The sequence below is a fragment of the Budorcas taxicolor genome, chromosome 9, assembly GCF_023091745.1.
Source record: "Budorcas taxicolor isolate Tak-1 chromosome 9, Takin1.1, whole genome shotgun sequence".
NCBI classification, from domain to species: Eukaryota; Metazoa; Chordata; class Mammalia; order Artiodactyla; family Bovidae; genus Budorcas; species Budorcas taxicolor.
In genome coordinates, this window is record NC_068918.1 from 93,870,576 (window position 1) to 93,894,402 (window position 23,827).

The window sequence follows — 23,827 nt, forward strand, 5'->3', positions numbered from 1 at the left end:
ATTCAGTTACGTACGTGTGTGTGTGTGTGTGTGTGTGTGTGTGTGTGTGTGTGTATACATATGGGGGGCTTCCCTGGTGGCTCAGAGGTTAAAGCGTCTGCCTCTAATGTGGGAGACCTGGATTTGATCCCTGGGTCAGGAAGATCCCCTGGAGAAGGAAATGGCACCCCACTCCAGTACTCTTGCCTGGAGAATCCCATGGACGGAGGAGCCTGGTGGGCTACAGTCCACTGGGTCGCTAAGAGTCGGACACGACTGAGCGACTTCACTTTCACTTTCACACATATATATATATATTCCTTTTCATCTTCTTTCCCATTATGATTTATTGCGAGACGTTGAATATAGTTCCTTGAGCTCTATAGCCGGCCTTGTTGCTCACCCGTTCGACACACAGCCCTTTTCATCTGCTAACCCTAAATGCCGCTCCGGCCCTCCCTGTGCCCCCGCCCTTAGCAGCCGCAAGCCTTCATCTATGTCAGTGCGTCTGTTTCCATTTTAGATCCCTCCTGTAGCGGTATCTGTGGCATTTGTCTTTCTCTCTCAGACTTCCTTCAGTTAGAATGCCAGTCTCTAGGTCCACCCTGTTGCTGCAGAGGGCATTTTTTAATGGCTGAGGAGTGTTCTATCGCACGCGTGTCCCCCACCCCGTCCCTCCTTCTGTCAGTGGACACTGAGGTCGCCTGCGCGTCTTTGCTGTTGTAAGTAGGGCGGCCGTGGCCACTGGGGTGCGTGCGTCTTTTTGAATTGCGCTTTTCTCTGATACATGCCCAGGAGCAGGATTGCTGGGTCGGATGCTGTTAGTAATTCTATTTGTAGTTTTTAAGGAACCTCCCCATGTTCTCCATAGTGGATGCACCGACTTAAATTCCCACCAACAATGTAGGCAGGTTGGCTGCCTTTTCTCCACACCCTCACCAGCATTTGTCGTTTGTAAGTTTTTTGATGACGACCATACTGACCAGTGTGAGGTGGTACCTCATTGTAGTTTTGACTTGCATAAAATGGGTATTCTTAATTGGTGATTTTTTAAACTTAAAAAAAAAAAAGAAAAAGAAAACAGCCAAGTGCAGCTTATGTTAACTAAGAAGAGATTTCAGGTATTTTACGAAGCCATCTCAGCATCTGTCACTTCTGCTCAATGGGATGTTTGTGTCCGGGGTTCCCTGCGCCATCTGAGTCTGCCCTAGGTGCTTATAGACAGCTGACAGCTTTTGCAGAAGCACGCGATTCTCATGCGGTAATGGATGCTGGACTCGCAGCACGGAAGACGCTGTAGACTGTGGTGACGGATGATCCGCCTTTACTATACGGGCTTCCCCGGGGGCACTGATGGTAAAGAACCCGCCTGCCAGTGCAGGAGACGCAAGAGACACTGGTTCAGTCCCTCGCTCAGGAAGACCCCTGGAGGGGGCATGGCAGCCCGCTTCCCTGGTGACTCAGCTGGTAAAGAACCCGCCTGCAATGCGGGAGACCTGGGTTGGATCCCTGGGTCAGGAAGACCCCCTGGAGAGGGGCATGGCAGCCCACTCCACCATTCTTGCCTGAAGAACTCCCATGGGCAGAGGAGGCTGGTGGGCCACAGTCCGTGGGGTCACAGAGTCAGATGCGACTGCAGCGGCTCAGCGTGCGTGCCTTTACTTTGCACATCTGTGGGTTTTATATAGCAGGCTGTGCAGACCGCAGTGTGTGGCACACTCAGTTGTGCCAGAGGACACACACCTATTAGGTGAGTTGCTGGGAGACACGTAGAGAAGCCTGGACAACCGACCAGCTGAGGGGAGAGGTCCAGCACCTTTACTTACAGCTGCTCCTTGACTAAGAATATCGAGAAACACTGTCTCTAACCCTCTCTTTCTACTGCTCATAACTATTCAACCTTAACTTGAGAAATATCAATACATTTTCCAAGATTGGTCTCAACTGAAAGGCATGTTTTTGTTTGCCAGAAGCTTAGAAATAATGTGTTTTTCTGTTTTTGTGTGACTCTGCTTTAAGAGAAAAACAAGTACTTTCTTCATTTTCAAAGTCAGTTTTTGAAATTAGAAGAGGGAGAAAAAGGAAAAATGTCTTTAAAATCTTGGTTGGAAAGAGACTTTTTATTGACTTGAGAGGTTTTTTTTTTTTTTTAATTTAAGTGTTTTTCAAATATTCTGTGTTCTCATGAGCACTGGATTATTTTATCTAAAGCCATCACTTTAACGTTTGAAAGAGCAATGTGTTACAACCAAACTGTATAGGAAGTTGACTTACGGGTTGAAGCAGAGGCTAATAAATTACTGAAGATATTTCTCTGTTCCATGTCTTGCCTCTGAAAATCGCTGCCTGCTGTTTCCTTCTGCTGCCTTTCTGTAATTTGTAAAGCCGTGGATGTCTGATAGATGCTCAAGTCAGTGCTAAATGCTCATGAGTTTCCTGTGGTGACTTGTAACACTTTAGATGTCCCTCGAGGTGAGGATTTAGAGTTTGGAGCCAACAAAATGATAGTGAGGAAGCAGAATGAAGGAAGTGAAGGAGTTAGTCGCTCAGTCATGTCTGGCTGTGACCCCCACCAGGCTTTCCTGTCCCAGGAAAGAATACTGGAGTGGGCAGCCATTTACTTCTCCAGGGGATGTTCCTGACCCAGGGATGGACCAAATCCCGGTCTCCTGCATTGAAGGTGGATTCTTTACCCTCTGAGCCACCAGGGAGGCCCAGAATGAAAGGGAGCCTCACTTAAGCCGGGACCAGACCTGGGGACACAGGTGAGCAGCCACTCAAAGACTGAGGGGAAGCCAATGTCTGTTGTTAGAATCCAACACTCACATCATTTTGGATGTGGAACCATTTCTTTATTAATTTACTTTGTATCTAATGTAATTTATGTTTATAGCAGTTTCAGGTTTACGGAAACCACAGAGTCCTCAATCCCCCCACCCCTACCCCCACCCATGAAAAAAGTGAGGGTGAAGTGAAGTCGCTCAGTCGTGTCCGACTCTTTGCAACCCCATGGACTGCAGCCTGCCAGGCTCCTCCATCCATGGGATTTTCCAGGCAAGAGCACTGGAGTGGGGGGCCATTTCCTTCTCCAGGGGATCTTCCCGACCCAAAGATCGAACCCGGACCATAGCCTCTGTAATGGACACCTTGCAGAAGAGCCGTGCCGCTGGGAGCTGAGCCAGGGCTGGGATGTTGCCCCCAGAGTCCTGCGTGGCCACCACCGACCCCAACACCTCAGCCTTCCCTCTATTTGGGGCTTCGTAGCAGTGACGCGGGTCTGGAGACCGGGCCTGTGTCCAGCTTCCGCTGTGACTGCTGCGAGGCCACATGGGCCCATCTGACTTTCCCACCCTCACCCCTGTTGTCTCTTCCTGGCAACATGCCGTCTCAGTCGGTCCTAACTTTCCTCCCAAGGAGTGAGTGTCCTTTAATTTCATGGCTGCAGTCACCATCTGCAGTGATTTGGGAGCCCCCCCAAATAAACTCTGACACTGTTTCCCCATCTATTTCCCATGAAGTGATGGGACCAGATGCCATGATCTTCGTTTTCTGAATGTTGAGCTTTACGCCAACTTTTTCACTCTCCTCTTTCACTTTCATCAAGAGGCTTTGTAGTTCTTTTTCACTTTCTGCCATAAGGGTGGTGTCATCTCCATATCTGAGGTTATTGATGTTTCTCCCGGCAATCTTGATTCCAGCTTGTGCTTCTTCCAGCCCAGTGTTTCTCATGATGTACTCTGCATAGAAGTTAAATAAGCAGGGTGACAATATACACCCTTGATGCACTCCTTTTCCTATTTGGAATCAGTCTGTTGTTCCATGTCCAGTTCTAACTGTTGCTTCCTGACCTGCATACAGATTTCTCAAGAGGCAGGTCAGGTGGTCTGGTATTCCTATCTCTTTCACAATTTTCCACAGTTTATTGTGATCCACACAGTCAAAGGCTTTGGCATAGTCAATAAAGCAGAAGTAGATGTTTTCCTGGAACTCTCTTGCTTTTTCCATGATCCAGTAGATGTTGGCAGTTTGATCTCTGGGTCCTCTGCCTTTTCTAAAACCAGCTTGAACACCAGGGAGTTCACAGTTCACGTATTGCTGAAGCCTGGCTTGGAGAATTTTGAGCATTACTTTACTAGCGTGTGAGATGAGTGCAATTGTGCGGTAGTTTGAGCATTCTTTGGCATTGCCTTTCTTTGGGATTGGAATGAAAACTGACCTTTTCCAGTCCTGTGGCCACTGCTGAGTTTTCCAAATGTGCTGTCATATTGAGTGCAGCACTTTCACAGCATCATCTTTCAGGATTTGAAACAGCTCAACTGGAATTCCATCACCTCCACTAGCTTTGTTCATAGTGATGCTTTCTAAGGCCCACTTGACTTCACATTCCAGGATGTCTGGCTCTAGGTGAGTGAGACAGCCATGAAATTAAAAGATGCTTACTCCTTGGAAGGAAAGTGATGACCAACCTAGATAGCATATTTAAAAGCAAAGACATTACTTTGCCAACAAAGGTCCGTCTAGTCAAGGCTATGGTTTTTCCTGTGGTCATGTATGGATGTGAGAGTTGGACTGTGAAGAAGGCTGAGCACTGAAAAATTGATGCTTTTGAACTGTGGTGTTGGAGAAGACTCTTAAGAGTCCCTTGGACTGCAAGGAGATCCAACTAATCCATTCTGAAGGAGATCAGCCCTGGGATTTCTTTGGAAGGAATGATGCTAAAGCTGAAACTCCAGTATTTTGGCCACCTCATGCAAAGAATTGACTCATTGGAAAAGACACTGATGCTGGGAAAGATTGAGGGCAGGAGGAGAAGGGGACGACAGAGGATGAGATGGCTGGATGGCATCACTGACTCGATGGACGTGAGTTCGAGTGAACTCCGGAAGTTGGTGATGGACAGGGAGGCCTGGAGTGCTGCAGTTCATGGGGTCACAAACAGTCGGACACAACTGAGCGACTGAACTGAACTGAACTGATGAAGGTTAGAGATCTTCTGGGAGAGGGACTCACCTAGACTAAGATGCTCGTCTGCAGGCTGCTGCCTCCAAGCAGGCGTCTCTGCTCCATCTGGCCCTCACTTGCCCATCCTGCCCCCGAGGGAGAATGGGGTGCCAAACTGGAGGGGGCACCTGGCCAGGGCTCTGTGCGCCTTGCTGACTCCAGCTCCCAGGGCCAGTCCAGTGGGGGCCTGTCCTCGCCCTGGAGACAGGGAGACGGGCATTGCAGGGTCAACCCCAGGACTCTCAGTTGGTGAGAACTGGAGCACGGCTCTGCACTCTCCCCGGGCCACGGCATGTCCAGGACACCAGGGCGGGCGGTGGGGCAGAGGCAGCGTCTTTGGGGTCAGAATGCTGCTGTTGTGTTTTCTTTTTCTCATCTCAGTTTTGTAAAACTCACTTTTTTTTTTTGGACGTGCAAGGAAAACTAATTTGGAGAAATTTGGCCACCTCTGTATATTGGCCTGAGTGGACACTGTGTATTTTAAAATAGGTTTGTAATCAGCTGCATTAGCTTAAATTACTGGTCTTAATGTGGAGCTCTTCTGGAAAATGGAACGTGTTCTGATTCCTTCTGTAAGGCATCCAAACATAAAACCAGGCTGCTTTTTTTAGTGCCCTTTTGTTATGTCTCCTAATTTTGCAGAATTTAAAGGGAAAGAAGGCAGTATTTTTAGAGCGTGTTTTCGGCACCGGACGCGTCGTCCCTTGCTGACCGCTGAGGGTTCCGTGGGTGAGGAGAGGACTGGGTGATGCTGTCTCGGAGAGGGAGAGGGGTCTGTGTTCAGGGCTGGCCTGGGTCTCGGGTCCGCGGGCAGTGGCAGGAGAGGCTCCCGTGTGGGGCCTTGCTGAGGCTCGCAGAGGCCAGGGCAGTGTTGTGTGTGTAGGGGGTGGTTCCAGGAAGCACCAGGAGAATCAGGGTCCATGTGGAGGGAAGAGTGGACTAGTGTGGTCATCACTCAGAACAATCCAGAAGCTGCAGAGAGAGACGGGAAGGGGTGTGATTTGCGACCGCTCACCATCAGGGGCTCCGAGGTCATTCTGGGGTGGGTGGTCTTCACTGGGACTCACCACACTTGTTGCCCAGCCCCCCACTCCACCACTGGGGTCTGGGTCTCATGTTCAGGCCGGAAATGGTTACTTGGGTCTGTTGCTATGGGGATAAATGTGGGAAGAAATCAGCTAGAATGGACACCCGTCACTGTTTTCTTTCCAAAGAAATTGTATCCAAGAATTGCATCCAAATCTTTATTTTTTGGAAATATGTGTCTGACTGTGGGCTTCCCATGTTACCTATTTACCATTTTTGGATGTTCCTGGACAGGCGTTGTGTGCAGCTTCCAAGGATGGGGCGCTGGGGGGCCATGGGTGGGTGTGAGTTCTCACCGGCCTTTCCTGGCTCTACCATTCTGAGACAGAAAGCCTTTCAGAGCCTGTGTTTCCTCACTGGTAACATACGCATAGTAATGTGTATACCCCATTTTGTTACTACCAGGATTGAAGGAGAACGTGCAGAAATCTGGGTCCCATGCTCACGGGGCCTGTAAGCATTATGGCGACAATCCTGGGTTAAAAAGCTAAACTTAAAGCTCTTCCACTGGAGCTAATTATACAACCCATCTTAATGTGTGCACTTAGTGGGCAAAACCTTAGCTCTGTGAGTGCCAGTTTGACTTTTTACTGAAAATGGATGTGTGAGTAGTTCCGCTCCACCAGAACTCTGAGTACCGAGGTCTCCCGCCGTCCCGTCTTCCGTTCCTAGGGAGTCAGACTCTAAGGAAACAGTGCTTTTTACTGTATTTCTGTCTTTGATCAGCTGGGTTTTAATTTGTTGCTCCTTGTTCAGTCACTAAGTCGTGTCCAACTCTTTGCGACCCCATGAACCACAGCACGCCAGGCTCCCCTACCCTTCACCGTTTCCTGGAGCTGCTCAGGCTCATGTCCGCTGTGTCGGTGATGCCTTCCAACCGTCTCATCCTCTGTCACCCCCTCCTCCTCCTGCCCTCAGTCTTTCCCAGCATCAGCGTCTTTTCCCTTGAGTCAGTCGGCTGTTTGCATCAGGTGGCCAGAACCACAAACGAGTCTATGACTGATGAAGACAACATGTGTATAAATTAAGTAATCAATTCTAAGAGCTTGGGCCTGGCCTCAGACCAGGACTCTGGGGCCAGGATGGCTCAGTTCAAACCTGGTCTCTGCCGCTTGTTATCCTGACGGCATGGACGAGAACGTGGCTCACCTACTCGGTTCAGTGACTGAGCTTGCAAAGTGGCGACAGGGATCCCGCGTCATGGGATCGAGCGAAGCAGCTCAGGTGTGCGCTCAGTTATAGCTGAGTACGCAGCTCGGTTATGTGCTCTAGCTGAGTACACAGTTCAGTTATGCGTGCTGTAGCTGAGTCCACAGTTCAGTTATGCGTGCTGTAGCTGAGTATGCAGTTATATGCCTACAGTTATATAACAGATGGCTGACGATATTCCGTCTTTCCTATTATGGTGTGCTTAAGTAAATTAACACCTGAAAACCGTGTAGGTGTAAGTACCCACTAAGTGTCATACCTGTCAGTCTCCAACCTCTGCTGTGTGTGAAACTCACATGCTCTTTATAAGTGGATCCTACTTGGCAGGTTGTTTATTATTTTATCCCCAGAATGTTTTTATGTGAAGCCCTTTATAAACCTCAGAGTACTTCACAGACCTCCTTTCTATGTAGCAGTTCACCTTCCCGTATCCACCAACTAAGTGATATGGGATCACACACAGCAAGTAGGTATCTGTGCTGAAGAAAATCGCGTCCATTGTATGAACCCCAACAGCGTTCACATACATTTCAACACAAGCAGTGCGAAGGTGCCAGTCTTCCTGTTGGTTCAAGGTCCTGACCATGTCTGCACGTGCGTCCACATGAGAGCCCCTGGAGGGAACCACACGCCCGCCCCGCGGAGCACAGGGCCCCACCTTCACGCTGGCAGCAAGCCGTCACCGCCTCCTGTTGCCTCCTGTGTGTTTCTCTCTTTCTTTTTTTAATTTTTGTTTATTGAAGCTAATTGCTTTACAATACTGTACGGGTTTTTGCCAAACATAACATGAGCCAGCCACTCCCCATGCATTTATACCTGGGTTTACTAGTGGTCAGGTTCGTTATTTTCTATCAGGCGTGCCTGGTGGCCTCAGATTAAGCCCTCATTGTCCCTCACAGGGACCAGAGACGGTCTTGAACCAGTCCTTCGTCTGAAGGCTTTGCCGCCAGGGCTTTTAAAGCACAGACATGACCCTGCACTCACCCTTACGAGGCCTTCTGCTGCTTGTGGAAATCACTTCACCTGCTCCAGAGCCCCACGCTGGCCCCCGCTGCCCTGCAGCCCGCCGCGTGCCGTGGATCCTCCTTCTGCAGCTGCTTCCTTGCGTGAAGCCCAGGCCCGTGTCTGCCGAGAACTGAACCTGTGCCATTGATTGTGGGTGCCTGGAAGGCAGAAGCAAGATGCCTGGAGAAGCAAGACATTCAGCAGTTTGACCAGGAGTATTTCTTGAGACAATCGTGAAAATGCTATAAGGAGATGCAAAGAAAATGGACGATGTTGATTTTGCCCTCTGAGGCTGACACCAGAATGCCTGTTGTATCAGACAGCTACTGCGTCATAACAAGTAGCCCCAGGGTGTTAGCTGTCATCACTGACAAGTGTTCATTTCTCATGCATCTGCTGATCTTGGCTGGGCTCCGCTGGGAGGCTCCAGGCTGCACGTGGGCCTCCGTCTGCCTCCTCCCAGCCTGAGTGAAGACACTGGGAGTGCCCTTCTCCCGGCAACACCTGTGCCCGGGGAGACAGGCCACACACACCCAGGTGTCCAGCCCCAGCTTGCCTCATGCCTGCAGACACCCTCATGCAGCAGGCAGTTCCTATGTCTGAGCCCAAAGTCACAGAACAGGGAGGAGCCCCCGCCTGTGTGGGAGGAGCTGCAAACCCCTGGGGATGGGGAGAGAGGACGGATCAGGCCAGCTCGGCACCATTTGTTCCTGAACGTGAGGGTGCAGTTATCCTGAGTGGGATGATGCAGAGGCAGAAGCACCCTCAGGATGGGTGTGAGCATCGGAGGAGGAAGCGATGCGTTTCTGGGACCTCCAGGCTGTGACTGCCTTGGTCACTGGGCTAGGCAGAGGCCACTGACGGCGAACAAGCTGGCCCACTGGTCCCACAGCGCTGCAGGGCAGCTGATGCAACAGGAGCCCGGCCAGCAGACAACACTGAGCAGGACCCAAGGGCTGGGCCCAGGGAGCTGGGGGGGCAGATGGACTCACTGGTCCTGCCTGCAGCAGATTTGTCTGAAAACTGCCCACAGCTTAGATGTTCCTGCAGAGCAGATTTGTGCCCACAGGACATGGGACCCGAGCAGGTTCTGCACGGTCTGTTCTCACAGCAAAACTTGTCTTTACCCAGGAAGTCAGTGCTCAGAGGCCCGAGACCCTGATTACTTTGTTGCTGCTATTATTATTATTGGAGTTTTGTTGATGAACAGTGTTGTGCTCGTTTCGGGTGTATAGCAAAGTGATTCGGTTATACACATACATATGTATATACATACGTATCTCCTCTTTTCCAGATTCTTTCCCCATGTAGGTTATAACGGAGCATAGAGGAGAGTTCCCTCTGCTATACTGCGGGTCTCTGCTGGTTATCTATTTTATGTATAGCAGTGTGTGTGTGTAAGGGACTTCCCAGGTGGTGCTAGTGGTGAAGAACCTGCCTGCCAAAGCAGAAGACAAGAGACCTGGGTTTGATTCCTGGGAGGGGAAGATCCCCTGGAGGAGGGCATGGCAACCCACTCCAATTCTTGCCTGGAGAATCCTGTGGACAGAGGAGCCTGGCGGGCCACAGTCCATGGAATTTCATAAATCCGGACAAAATTGAGCAACTAACACCAACTAGGATCCCTACTTTACTCTTAGTAAAAGGGCTTTTCCCATGTCATTTAGGTGTCTGTCTGCTGGGAACATGTCCACACAGAGAGGTAGGCTGTGGTGCAGGTGCCCCCCAGCAGCACCCACCCCAGGACAGGAGGCTCCCCCTTGAATGCTCTTGGACCCTTCCTGGGTCGGGTCCTCTGAGAGGAAACTATTATTGAATTTCCACCACTCAAGGATCCTTTCTCTGGGCTGGCATTTTCTATTAATGAAATGATAGCACCATATACCCCCTGATTTCTGCCTCTTTCACTCATTGTAGTAGCTTTGAGGTTCACTCTTGTTGGCTGTAATTGTCACCCATTTTTTCCTCTAGATGAAGGATTGTATATTGTATGCATATCCCATGATCTGTGCCTGTTCATAGTAAGTGGCTATCCCATGATCTGTGCCTGTTCATAGTAAGTGGCTATTTTGATTGTTAAGGTTTGGGGCATATTGAGCGTGTTGACTGAAAACATATAGTCACAACCTGAAAGCAGAGAGTTTAGCTGGTGGAAAATGTTCAGAACTCTGAGCCCAGGAGACTACATCTCAGTATCTCTGAGAAAACTGCTCCAAGGAGGCAGAAGGGGGAGTCAGGCTGTATATAAGTTTGCAACAAAAGGAGCAGGAAGTTTGAACGTCATAGATCAGACATCCAGCAAAGAAATTTCGCATTCTGTGATGGGAAGATACAAGCCTCTGCGCTCGCTGAATTCTTCCCTTTCATGTGAATCTCAGCTGTCTGGGCCCGTCCTGTCTGCTGTTCACCCTAAGGAGAGGCTGATGACGGCTTCTTGTATCCCCAGCTCCTCAGCAATCACCATGGGGGTGGGGTGGCAGAATCTGCTGGGTCACAGTTTGGGGAGCCCTCATTCACCTTTGGAGGCCAGAGGTCACTGACGGCTGTGACAGACCTGTTTATTGATCTGGCAGGAGGCATTTTCATTTCACAAGAGTGAAGCTGCCCCGTGCGTCCTGCACTCGCCACCTTGGGGACACGTGCTGTTTACTCTAGGGATGGTGACTGCAGCCATGAAGTTGAAAGATGCTTACTCCTTGGAAGGAAAGTTATGACCAACCTAGACAGCATATTCAAAAGCAGAGACATTACTTTGCCAACAAAGGTCCGTCTAGTCAAGGCTATGGTTTCTCCAGTGGTCATGTATGGATGTGAGAGTTGGACTCTAAAGAAAGCTGAGCACAGAAGAATTGATGCTTTTGAACTGTGGTGTTGAAGAAGACTCTTGAGAGTCTCTTGGACTGCAAGGAGATCCAACCAGTCCATTCTAAAGGAGATCAGTCCTGGGTGTTCATTGGAAGGAATGATGCTAAAGCTGAAGCTCCAATACTTTGGCCACCTGATGCGAAGAGCTGACTCATTTGAAAAGACCCTGATGCTGGGAAAGATTGAGGGCAGGAGGAGAAGGGGATGACAGAGGATGAGTTGGTTGGATGGCATCACCAACTCAATGGACATGGGTTTGGATGGACTCCGGGAGGTGGTGATGGACAGGGAGGCCTGGTGTGCTGCAGTTCATGGGGTTGCAAAGAGTCAGACATGACTGAGCAACTGAACTGAACTGAACTGAACCCCTGGAGCAGATGTCACCCTGGGTGAGGGATGCAAGAGGGTGCCCTCAGCTGGGCGTCCTCACCAGCCTGCATGCTTCTGGTCTGGGTCATCAAGGCCCCTCTCCTGGGCCCACCATGGGACCTGCATGCTTCTGGTCTGGGTCGTCAAGGCCCCTCTCCTGGGCCCACCATGGGACCTGCATGCTTCTGGTCTGGGTCATCAAGGCCCCTCTCCTGGGCCCACCATGGGACCTGCATGCTTCAGGTCTGGGTCGTCAAGGCCCCTCTCCTGGGCTCACCGTGGGACCTCCTGAGAGTTTACTGCATTTTCCTGGTGACCAAGGATGCCTAGGAATTTTCTCACTTGCTTATGATCCATCTCGAATTGTCTGTTCAAATCTTTGCCCCATTTATATTAGATTATGTCTTTTTTAATTGACTTGTAGGGTTCATTGACATACCCTGAATATTTGTCAGATGTATGTGCTTTAGGAACATTTTCTCCCTGTCTGGGGCTTGCTGTCTCACTTTATTAATAGCATCTTTGGTGAGTGTAAGCTGTAAAATATATCAAGAATGTCCAGTTTCCCAGACATCTCCTTTGTGGGTAGGGTTTTCTGTGTCGATTCTGAAACTCCTTCTCTAACCTCATGTCACAAAGAGAGTCTGTATCTTCCATGAAGGCTACATATTTTTAGCTTTTTTGGTTAGCTCTCTATCTCAGGGGCTTCCCAGGGGCTTCCCACGTGGTGCTAGTGGTCAAGAATCCTCATGCACTGCAGGAGAGGCAAGAGAGATGAGCTCCGCCCCTGGGTCGGGAAGATCCCGTGGAGGAGGAAATGGCAACCCACTCCAGTGTTCTTGCCTGGAGAATCCCGTGGACAGAGAAGACTGACTGGCTATAGTTCACAGAGTCTCAAAGAGTTGGACATGACTGAACATCTGACAACAATCTATCTCAAATAAAGGTCTGTGCATGATGTGAGTTAGGCTTTCTTTTTAAATTGGCAGATAGATAGCCCATTGTTTAGAATCGTCCTTGAAAAGATTTTCCCTTTGAATTGATTTGGTGCCTTGTAAAATATCGGCTGAGCATACATTTCTGTGTCTATGAACAGTTTATTCTTTCTCCTCAATCTGTTTAATTATCCTTATTTGGATAGCATTCTGTCTAGATAAGCAGTTTTACAATAACTTTTCAAGTAAGGTGACATTAGTCCTCCACGTTTGCTATTTTGGAAGAGGGCTTTGGATATTTCAGGTCTTTTGAATTTTCATTTACATTTTAGAACTAACATGTCAGTTTCTACAAAAGACCTTCCTAGAATTTTGATAGAAATTATTTTGAGTTCACAGATCAATTTGGGGCTAATTAACATGATAACATTAGTGAGTTCTCTAATCAATTAATGTGGTACTGTTCTCTCCTTTTAAGCATATTCCCTTTATTTTTCTCAGGAATGCCTTTTAGTTTTCAATCTCTTGCTCGTCTTTTCCTAAATTTATTCTTGATTACTTTATGTTTTGATGTCATTGCAAATGTCATTTAAAATAATTGTCTTCTGATCCTCCATGCTAGTCTATGGAAATTTCACTGACCCTGTATGTCACTTGCTGTATTCCCTTATTATTTCCAGCAGTTTCTTTCTACAGGCGTTTCAGTTCCTTATATGTGCATATTTCTGTCATGTGTGATTAAAAACAGTTTTACATTTTCTTTCCAATCTTTATTCCTATCTTTTCCTTACCTTTTCCGGCATTGCCCAGGACCTCTAATATAATGAAAAATAGCAGAGATGAGATTCTTTTCCATCTTACAGTGATAGCATTCAATCTTGTATCACTAAGCATGAGGTTAACTACAGAAAAAGATACGCTGTCTACCAGTTAGAGAAGATTTTCTTCTAATCCCCATTTTCTGAGAGTTTTGCCACTTAATTGATGAAGAAGTTCACTGTAATGAAAAGGAACCTAATTTTCTTTGCCTAAAACCGGATAGGGTTACTGTAACCGAAAACTCCTGCTCTCAGGGTGTAATATGATCGCAACACCGGAGCGAGTTATGAACACTGTTTCTAGCATTCTAAATAATCGCTTCAGATTCGCAAGACACGCCGCCCTTCTCTGTGAGAGCGCCCATGTGCTATGCTGTCAGCGCCTTCGCCCACCTCGGGAGGCGGGAGCCTGGGGTGGGTGCGTTTGGCAGACAATTCCTCGTTTCTGTGATGGATTCCCTGAAGCCAGGAGGCGAGGAGGGTGGGACTCAGTCTGTTCATCTCCACTTCACACTGTTCAGCCATGTTTCTGGAAGGATTACCAGAGGATTACATAAAAACCCTTTGACTTTGAAAATTAAATCCGCTCCGTTGCCTCTGCATGACTCTACCTGAGAATAAATAAGGAGATGAGAGAAGAGAAAAGCATCTGCCAGTGTCCATCAGACATGAGTGGACGTGAGCGTCGCGTCTGGGCACGCTGTCCACACCTGCAGTGATTTCTGAAGGCATCCGAAGGCGCTGCTGCTGCTGGGAAGTGATTTTATATAATTCTCTGGAGACGAGGCACGTCTGGGAACGCAGACTGTTCCAAGAGCAGATCATCATGTGAGGAGAGGGACCAGGTCCCTTAACTAATGACGAGAACCTACAGCTGGGCGACACTCTGCCCACAGCACACGGCAGGAGGAGGCTGTAGCGGAGAGTGTGGCCAGAGGGGACGAGTCTCCGCGCGGTGTGCGGAGCAGAGCAGACAGGCTCAAGAGGGCCGAGCGGACCCCGGAGGGACTGCCGGGGCAGAGTCCTGTGTCCAGGTGACCGTCCTGAACACAGACAGGCTCGCATATTTCAGTGCGTTGAAGCTTCTCCAGACTTCATACCTGTCGGAACGTGAAACATAAAACCCTGAATATTAATGAGAAGCCTGTAAGCAGGGAAGCGAAGTGAAGTGAGTGAAGTCGCTCAGTCGTGTCCGACTCTGCGACCCCATGGACTGTAGCCTACCAGGCTCCTCCGTCCGTGGGATTCTCCAGGCAAGAATACTAGAGTGGGTTGCCATTTCCTTCTCCAGGGAATCGTCCCAACCCAGGGGTCGAACCCGGGTCTCCCACATTGCAGGCAGACGCTTTACCTTCTGAGCCACCAGGGGATCTGGCCACAAAACCGATACCTGCAGTGGGCATCCTTCCGAAACACGGCCACATCTGAAGAGCATGCTTTTAGAATGCGTGTGGTTTGCTATTGCTTCCTATAAAAATGCTTCAGGCTTCATCATGTTAAAATCAAGCATCCTCTGTTTAAAGAGATTTTCATTTAAGAGTTTGTTTTCTTCCCCCTTTAAGTTCATAACTGTCTGGTGGCTACTTATTGTCGTCTAATTCCCTTTGGTTGTCAGATTATTTGAACAATCTGTCAAATACTTTCTAAGTCACTAAAATCTGCTAGTTTGGAAAATAAACTAATTTTAATGGACATTCTACCAAATTTACAGAAGTAGCTTTCTAAAAATACAGAGTTGTTATATGAGTTGTTAGAACTGATATAAGCAAATTGGAATTGTACTTGTGTTTCTAGTCTAATATATATGTGAAAAAATACTGAGGCAGACTATTTCCAAAGTGCTAAGTGCATCTCAGAAGTCTGCTCGAAATCTGATGAGGAACCCAGGAGATGGACGTCGAAACCAGAAACGTCGACAAGTTCGCAGCATCAGAGAAGGCACAAACGCAGCTGCTTGGGGCTAGAGAAGCTTGAGTCACGTTTGCCACAGAAGAAAGTACAGCACAGTCACCATAATTATAGTCAGGAGTTCACACATGTTCGTGTGTGAACAGTACCATCAGGAGGTTAGTTAAGCTGGAACAAGAAGACAGCCATCGAGAGATGTCTGCAAAGCCAAGGCTCAGGTGAGAATGGATTTAATACACCAAATGGAAAGCTATCCTTTTGTAGAGAATGTTGAGATCTGGTGGCATGATGAATCACACATATAACTTGGAAATTTGAGCAGAGCCCTCTGTTACCAGACACAAGATTCGCAGAACCTGCAGCTGAAGTCTGATCCATTTTGATTCTCATCTGTTACCCGAGGCTTCGTTATATACCTTGACTTGATAGTTCAGGTGCGTAGGACAGCATAGCATAAGCCTGGGTGTTGTATTAATGAAACAAGAAGTTATAGGAAAAAGATGTGGTTTAAAAACATTTATGATGTTAAATACACACAAAGTTTTCTCTTGGGTTATGACTCTGGCTCTTCACAGGACCTTTTACTCTTTGTGCTTCTGTGTCTAACTTGTTGTTGTTGTTGTTGGGTGGGCTATGTTAAACTTTTGCTCATTATTAGTAACACCTTAAAGTGTCCCAGAAGTCTGCCACTTAGCAGGCATTACTCCAGCAGCCACGGTGACTGAGAGGCAGGCAAGACAGGCATGGTACGGGGTATGGAATCTGTGAGGTGAGAGTTTTGCTGGAGTTCATAAGGCTAGTAATTCAAGGCTAGAGAACAACCAGAGTCTGTCTCCTAGCCCAGAACTTGACCTTTGCCTGTAAGACAGGACACTGGTGCAGAAAAGTCTCAAGGTCTCACGTGTTTTCTATTCAATTTCTAATTCTCCAGGAATGAGAACCTCATTCATTGCAACATCTTTTTCTTTAATTTCCCCTCAAAGTATGTTTCAGGCTTCTTTCACCAGGGAAAGAAAAAGAAAACCTTTCTTTGACCCAATCATCAGTTCTAAATAATCTCTCAGCTTTCCCTTGCCACGACAAACTTCTCGAAGGAGACCTCTCTCCGAGCGGTTCTGCTCGAAAGATACAGGGCCTTGCCTTTCTCTGAATTCCCTCATGTTGAAATTCCTCCTACACTGCGTTCTCTTTTCTCTCCGTATTCTTCCTCCACACATGAGCTCCTCAACACTCCGTGTACGAGAAGCTTGTGTAGCAGAAGCCCTTCTGAGTAGGAAGGACCGCTATGGCCGTACCATCCTGAGCACACCCAGTCTTGCCTGAACAGGAGAGAGAGCATAGATCTTTTCATCGGGCCCACTAAAATGGACGTTATAATTTGAAGTGTGTGAGCGCTGGTCATTTGTTTTCTTGCTGAATTATTTCCAGAATCTCAAAGTTCATTTTCATCCATTGATGGGCATCCTTTGGCATGGATTCAAAGCTAACTTTCAGTGAGGTCATCACTGTAAACTGCAACCTTGGTCCCCTTTGTGGCCCTGGACCATCGGCCGGCAGCAGGAGCCTCTGCCTTCACGCACACCGTCACGTGGTCTGCAGCCCGTTCCCCCTTACGCCGCCAGTTCCTTTTGACCGTCTCTCCTTCCTTCTTTCCTATTTCCTCCATCATTAATCGGTTCTCTCATTTCCAGTTTCTCTAAAAATTCCCCCATTCTCTGCCCTTTCCTCCGGTGAGTCCCCCTTTCCTCCTGCCCTGTGAAGTCCTCCGTTCCTCCTGCCCTGTGAGTCCCCCTTCCCTCCTGTGTTGCGGGCCCTCACTGGTGATTTTCCGAAACGTGGCTGGGACTTGTGCCCTGGAGTCCTGGTCCCCGGGTCTCGGGACTGAAAGCCCCCAGTGCCGGATGCCCAGCTGGTTTGTGTCCCTCTGCCAGCTCTCTCTCTCCCTCCATCAGGGCAGCTGGTGTCCTGTGCAGAGCAGGGCGTCTGTGCTGAGAGAACACCCCCCCCACCAGGAGCATCCTCCCTTTGCCATCCTGTGTGGCCCCCGTGGAACCAGAAGGGGCGGAGCTCGGCTGTCCCAGTGAGGAGGGCGGTTTTTAAACAGTGAGGCGGGACACCCTTTAGCTTCGGTTCCCTTGGGCCATCGTGAGTTTGACCAAAGAAGATCTACTTCCTTCCATATGGCCATAAAATGTAATTGCATTTCTCCCATAGGAGAAACGAATTCCCCACACAGAGCCAGGTTTACCAAATAAAATTGTATAAGTTAACAGTTCTAACTTCAGCCAGGATGTTTATATAAACAAACACAAATCTCTTCTGACTTGGCAATAATATCTTCCATATTTTACAACAGTCTCAGCAAATTTTAAGAGGTGGTCAATTTAATCAATCCTACTTTGCTTACGATGAGCCTTCAAATATGATGTAAAATCCTCAAAAGGGCCATTTCAAGAATTTTCCAGAACCCATTCTATAGATACAGCATGTCCTTGGATGGAGCATGAAACGCATTTTGTGCCCAGACAATCACACCATAAATTCTGTTCACTAATATAACTTCTGAAAAAGGGCCAAGTGAACGTTAACGTAAGCAATGTGTTTTCCAGGAGAGCTTTCTGGAACAGAAGCCCTTGCGTCAGCTGAGCCTCCTGAGTGTGGGGCTCCAGTTAGGAACGGGTCAGCCGCTCCAAGGACTGCTAAGAGCAGGACCCAGTTGCCTCTGAAAACACGTGGCTCTGCCTGCATCCTTCTGGGTTCCCGCCTCGATCTGATCTAAAGCAATGCATGTGTCAGTTTAGAAAGCGAGACGAGTCATTGTCATTTTGATTCCACATGTTTCCCACTTACAGTTGGAGCCAATGCCTTGTTCAGATAACCGTGTAACACAGGGGTGGGTTTGATTTATGTATCTATCTATTTGCAATGAACTTGAACTTGGGCAAACTTAAAGTGGGTGAGGGATAGGGAGGCCTGGTGTACTGCAGTCCATGGCGTCCCAAAGAGTTGGATACGGCTGGGCGACTGAACAACTATTTGCCGGGCAAAATCTAGAATCTACAGAAAAGTACAGGGATTAAAGGAAGCAATCAGGATGACGTTTTTAAGAAAGTGGGTGGTGCTGTTGTAAGAAATGCAGCGGCATTCATTGCTTGTATTTATTAGCGATGAGCTGAAATTAGAGTAGCATCTGCTGCGCGGACAGGTCAGCACCTGGAGTGGTGCCGAGTGAGACGCCTGTCCACCAGCACGTGCCGAGTGTGCTGAGCAATGCAGTGGGACACTCGATGGAAACCAGCGCCCCATCCCGATGCTGACCTGCTTCACAGTCACAGCTCTGTTAGTTAAGATTCTTAACTTACAGACCCTCCGCTCAAAAATATCCACCTCCGGATAGTCAAAGTCAAAGGGAATTTAATGGAGCTGCATGGATGCCTTGGGGAGCAGGCGGTGGCCAACCGCTCAGGGTCCCCATAGCCCCTGCAGCCCGGATGCTCACAGACCACACGCTGCCCTAAGGACCATGGCCGTGGCCAGGGCAGTGCCTGGGCCTCCTCCACCGATGCTGAGGACCCGAAGTCTTCTCTGTCTCGGGGACCAAGGTGCTTGCTATTAGGAACAGAAATTCAAGCCCTCATCCAAGGGCCCCTGTCTCCCCCGCCCTCTTGCTCATTAAATGCTGCAGAACACCTGTGAGATGTAGCCCCACCCCCGGCTCCGTGCTCACCCTACAGAACCTCAGCCTGGACTCATGGCCATACAGCCCCCACCTTCCTTGTCCATCGCCAGGAGGCTGAGGTCAGCCTGGCAGGAAGCTCCATGCGTGCCTCTGAGTGGGAGCAAGGGGGGACCCACAGGTGACCTTCACCTGTGGACGTGAGCAGGGGTGCCGGGGTCCAGCCGCAGCAGCATCTGCTGATACAGTCTGCAGGCTGACCAGTCACAACAGTCGCATGTGTGACTGTCCTCACGGTGCAGACGGACTTACTAGAGTAAGATAAATCTAGGTGGTTTTCTAACTAATGATGCCGTCACTATGAGTTATCTCACAATAGATTTATGGTCTGCCTGTGGTATGCCAGACCTTTCTTAAGGGCTGCTGCTGCTGCTGCTAAATTGCTTCAGTCGTGTCCGACTCTGTGTGACCCCATAGACGGCAGCCCACCAGGCTCCCCTGTCCCTGGGATTCTCCAGGCAAGAACACTGGAGTGGGTGCCAGTTCCTTCTCCATTAAGGGCTGGAGAAACAATCAAGGTAGGAGCCAGCCTTCATGGAACAGGGTCTTTGGGCCACACTGTGTGTTTCACCTCCCTCACCTGGACAGTGTCCCCTGTGTCATCACCTGGGTCAGGGGCCTTCCTGCTGAGTACCAGGCCCCTGCCTGCAGCCACGGCAGTGCGCTCCCACAAGCACACTCCTTCCCAGCTTTGGGAAGCTTTCCCACCTGTTTGACGTCACATTGACAGGCACAAAATTCCCGTCAACTGTAGTTAGTTCATTTCAAAGCAGGTTAAGACTGTGGAAAGTTACTTTCTAGGCAGAAAATTGCTCTAAAGATTTTATTTAAAACACATCCATTCAATGTATTGGTTGTTTTCTTTTTCCTTTTATGGAGAAATATGAAAGCAAAAGAGACCATTTTCGGTCCCAGAAGACAGTTCAGGTGAGGAGAGCCTGTCCTGGGATAAAACCTTGACCTGTGGTCACCCTGGGTTCCAGGGTGCGGGCTCGTGCAGTGGGAGGTCAGTCCCAGATGACTGCCTCTGAGGCCGAGCTCAGAGACGCCCCACCCCCAGGAGAGACATTGGAAACGAGCACCGCAATTGGAATTCTTGACCAGCAGTGAGGGGAAGGCTTAGTTCCCGGGTGTGAACTCTTGATGCCAGTTATGTGGCAGAACAAGAACATTTAGAATGTCTTGTGCCAAGTGTTCTCTGGATTACATTTCAAACCTCGTGTGGATTTCTAGTGAGGGATAAAGTGTTCTTCACCTTTTATTTTATTTGACTCAAGTTCATCACCCTCTGAGGATCACTGAGCAAAACGGACTCCTTTAATGCTTCTCAGACATTCTCTGTCAACTATTCGGGGCAGAAGGTGGATCTAAATCAGTGGTGGTGGTTTAGTTGCTCAGTCATGTCTGACTCTTTCTAACCCCATGGCCTGTAGCCTGCCAGGCTCCTCTGTCCGTGGGATTTTCCAGACAAGAATACTGGAGTGGGTTGCCGTTTCCTTCTCCAGGAAATCTTCCCAAGCCAGGGATTCCCTAGGTCTAAGTTACTTCACGTCTAAATGCAAAAAAGAAACTGAATCTATTAACATTGGAAGACAGAAGCCCCTATGCATTGAAATGCTTGTTCTTAGAATTGAGTGACTGTTTAGCTTTCCTGCGGGTGAGCTTCAGCACTCCCCTTGCACCACCCATGACGCTGCCCTGACTAGGCACGCCTCTTCCTCTTGACCGATTTCCGGGCATGCGGCCCTTTTGCAGTGGAGCCTCTGGGGTTGATCACGCTGCAGACTTGGCCTCAGGCAGCCCTCGGGCAGGGCACGGCGGCGGGGGATGTTTGCCTGGGACCCTCTTGGGGGGACTCAGTGGCCCTGGACTGGGTGCCTGCCAGCCCTCTCTCCATCTGGGGACCCAGAGCAGAGGGCTGTGGCTGTCGCTGGGGTCCGGGTCCCATCCGTGGCCTTGGGAGCCCAGGGACATCAGATCCCTGTGGAAGGTGTCCACCCTGCCGGCCACAGCAGCGCAGGGACCCTGCTGGCCAGCCCCACCCCGTCTCCCGGGCACTCACTCCCGTCTCCTCCCCACTGCAGTGTCCTCGTGTGACCAGGAGCAGCAGTCGGCCCTGGAGGAGGCCAGGCAGCCCAAGAACGACAACGTGGTCATCCCCGAGTGTGCCCACGGCGGCCTCTACAAGCCGGTGCAGTGTCACCCGTCCACGGGCTACTGCTGGTGCGTCCTGGTGGACACCGGCCGCCCCATCCCCGGCACGTCCACCAGGTAAGCTCTGGAACGCAGGCCTCCCACCCGCCGTGGACTCGAGGCCCTGAGGCCCGAGCTCACCCTGCTGCTCAGTGCGGTGTTAACGCCCGTGGGCATGAGGCCCAGGAAGAGCGTCCCCGGACAGGACCGGAGCTTGACGCTTTAGGCAGGGTGTGCTCCCATCCTGTTCATGCAGGCTGCAATCAGGGAGGATGGCTCTGACGTCCGGGCTGGCTGGGCGGGTGCTGAGAGTGTGTCCCTCGTCGCCTCAGCCTCTTTAGTCCGTGATTTTGGTGAAGGGGCTGGCTGCCCAGTTGGCTGTCTGTAGCCCAGAGGTATCTGTGTCCTGAAGTTACAGCTAAAAAGAAAGAGTGCTGAGGTCAAGGTTCGAAACAAAGCCCAACCTACTCGCTCATGTTTTGTGTGAGTTTGAGCAAAGCAAGTCATTTCGTAACAGCACCAAGATACGCTCTGCTCCCTGGTCCTGGGAAGGGTGTGAATGTGAGGGAGGGGGTTTTTGCCGCTATTGGTTATGTGACTTGACCTTTGATTTCTCATACATTGGTATAGAAGTAGTTTCTATGTGTTAATTGCTCAGTTGTGTCCGACTCTTTTGTGACCCCATGGACTGTAGCCTACCAGACTTCTCTGTCCATGGGATTTCCCAGGCAAGAACACTGGATTGGGTTGCCATTCCCTTCTCCAGGGGATCTTCCTGACCCAAGGATTGAGCCTGAGTCTCCTGCATTGCAGGCAGATTCTTTACCATCTGAGCCGCCAGGGACGCCCCTAAAAATAGCTTCTACATACAGGGACGTGAGCCCTGGTTGCCCCAGCAGCCCTGGCGTGAGCACTCCTGTGTCTCCTGACACCTCCCCAGCTTCTCAAGTGTGGCTGCCGTGTGTGTGGACAGGGAGACACCACACGACTCCGGGAGCTGGAGGGACGGTGAGCAGCTGCTGTCTCCTGCTGGGAAGGTCCAGGCACGCCTGGGGCCTGTCTGGCTCATCGGAGAGGCCAGGCTCCGTGGGGGCCCCGCCGTGGGGATGGGGGTGTCCAGGACAGGGGCCAGGGTTCCCTCCACCGCAGTTGTAGGAGATGGTTTCAAACCTGAAGAGGACACACATCTTCCCGCAGTTTTGTGTGTGAAATCACTCCTTTGGTTCCTAAGCACGTGTGCGTTGCAGGGAGAGCTCTTTTCTGAGAAACCTTTCTTGGAGAGTGACGTCTGCACACCCTTCACACTCTGGCTTGGGGACAGTGCATTAAGTTGGGGGGTTTGTTCCCCAGGCTGGGCTGCATGAGCCACTGGAAGTTCCCTTAGCACTGGCCAGTGGAGTCCTGAGCCTGTCAAGGCCAGGCCTGTGCAGATGGGCCCACAGGGTGAGGTCAGCTTCAGCACGTTGTCCCTCAGAACCTGCGAACACTTACCTTACGACTGGACGGGAAACACAAGCATCCAGCCTGCTTTCATTCTGCCCAGATGTTGTCAGAGCCCAGCACCACGTTCTCATTTCCCCTATGTTTGCCTGCAGGAGCGAGGGACTCCCTCTTCTTTGAATTTCAAGAAGCAGACTTAGATTAGACCCTGGGGAGAAGATGCTTCAGATCAGAGGTGTGGGCTTTCTCCCGTTTGCGCTCCGTTTATTTTTTCTCCCTGATGCTGACTGTCGCGACCCTGACACCATCAGGGTCGAGGCAGTGACGTGGCCGAGCAGAGTGGGGTCCCGTGCGGGCCCCGCGCCCTGCTGGGGGCACCCGTGGGGCTCCTCCAGTGGCGGCCGCGGTGGTCCGCAGGTCCTGCCCGCCTCTTCTCTGTCTCCTCCTCTCTCCATCTCCAATTCACCAGCTCGCTCTGCGCCTCGCTTCCATCCTGGCTTCCAGCAGCATCACGTGGCCCTGACAACACGGTGTGGCTTTTCTTGACACCACGGGAGGCCTTCCCTGGGGTTCCTCGGTGTGCCTCCCCTCACTCCACCCGGCCAGACCAGGCCCCAGCGGTCAGCACCCAGGTGTGGACGGGGCCACCCCAGGGCACCCAAGGCCACGCAGTGCGGGTTGTACTTGTGACAGAGTTCAGCACAGAAGGGGTGCGACCCCTGAAAGCTCGAGACGCCCCCGCCCTGTATCACCCCTGAAAGCTCGAGACGCCCCTGCCCTGTATCACCCCTGAAAGCTCGAGACGCCCCCGCCCTGTATCATCCCTGACAGCTCTGAGACACCCCCGCCCTGTATTACCCCTGAAAGCTCGAGAAGCCAGCTCCCTGTATCACCTCGAAAGCTCCGAGAGACACCCCGCCCTGTATCACCCCTGAAAGCTCTGAGACGCCCCCGCCCTGTATCACCCCTGAAAGCTCCGAGAGACACCCCTGCCCTGTATCACCCCTTAAAGCTCGAGATGCCCCCGCCCTGTATCACCCCTGAAAGCTCTGAGATGCCCCCGCCCTGTATCACCCCTGAAAGCTCTGAGACGCCCCCACCCTATATCCATTCGCTTTCTATTCACCAAACGTTTGAATCTCTCGACGCTGCAGGTGCCATCCTAGGGGACATACAGGGAACAAAAGAGACCAAAGTCTGGGCCTCACGGAGCCTCCATTCTGATGGAGGGAAAGGGACAGTAAACAAGACACGTGAGCAGATGAGCTGAATGTGAGCAATGT

The 23,827-nt window shown here is 50.3% G+C and overlaps 1 protein-coding gene across 1 annotated transcript in view; it reads left to right on the top strand.

Moving 5' to 3' along the window:
• The window catches only part of SMOC2 (SPARC related modular calcium binding 2), a 161,240-nt gene that overhangs the window by 94,984 nt on the left and 42,429 nt on the right, over positions 1-23,827 (top strand). Inside the window, exon 8 of the mRNA XM_052645711.1 lies at positions 20,996-21,182. Within this exon, the coding sequence (XP_052501671.1) occupies positions 20,996-21,182 (187 nt within the window). The remainder of the gene's footprint in view (positions 1-20,995; positions 21,183-23,827) is intronic.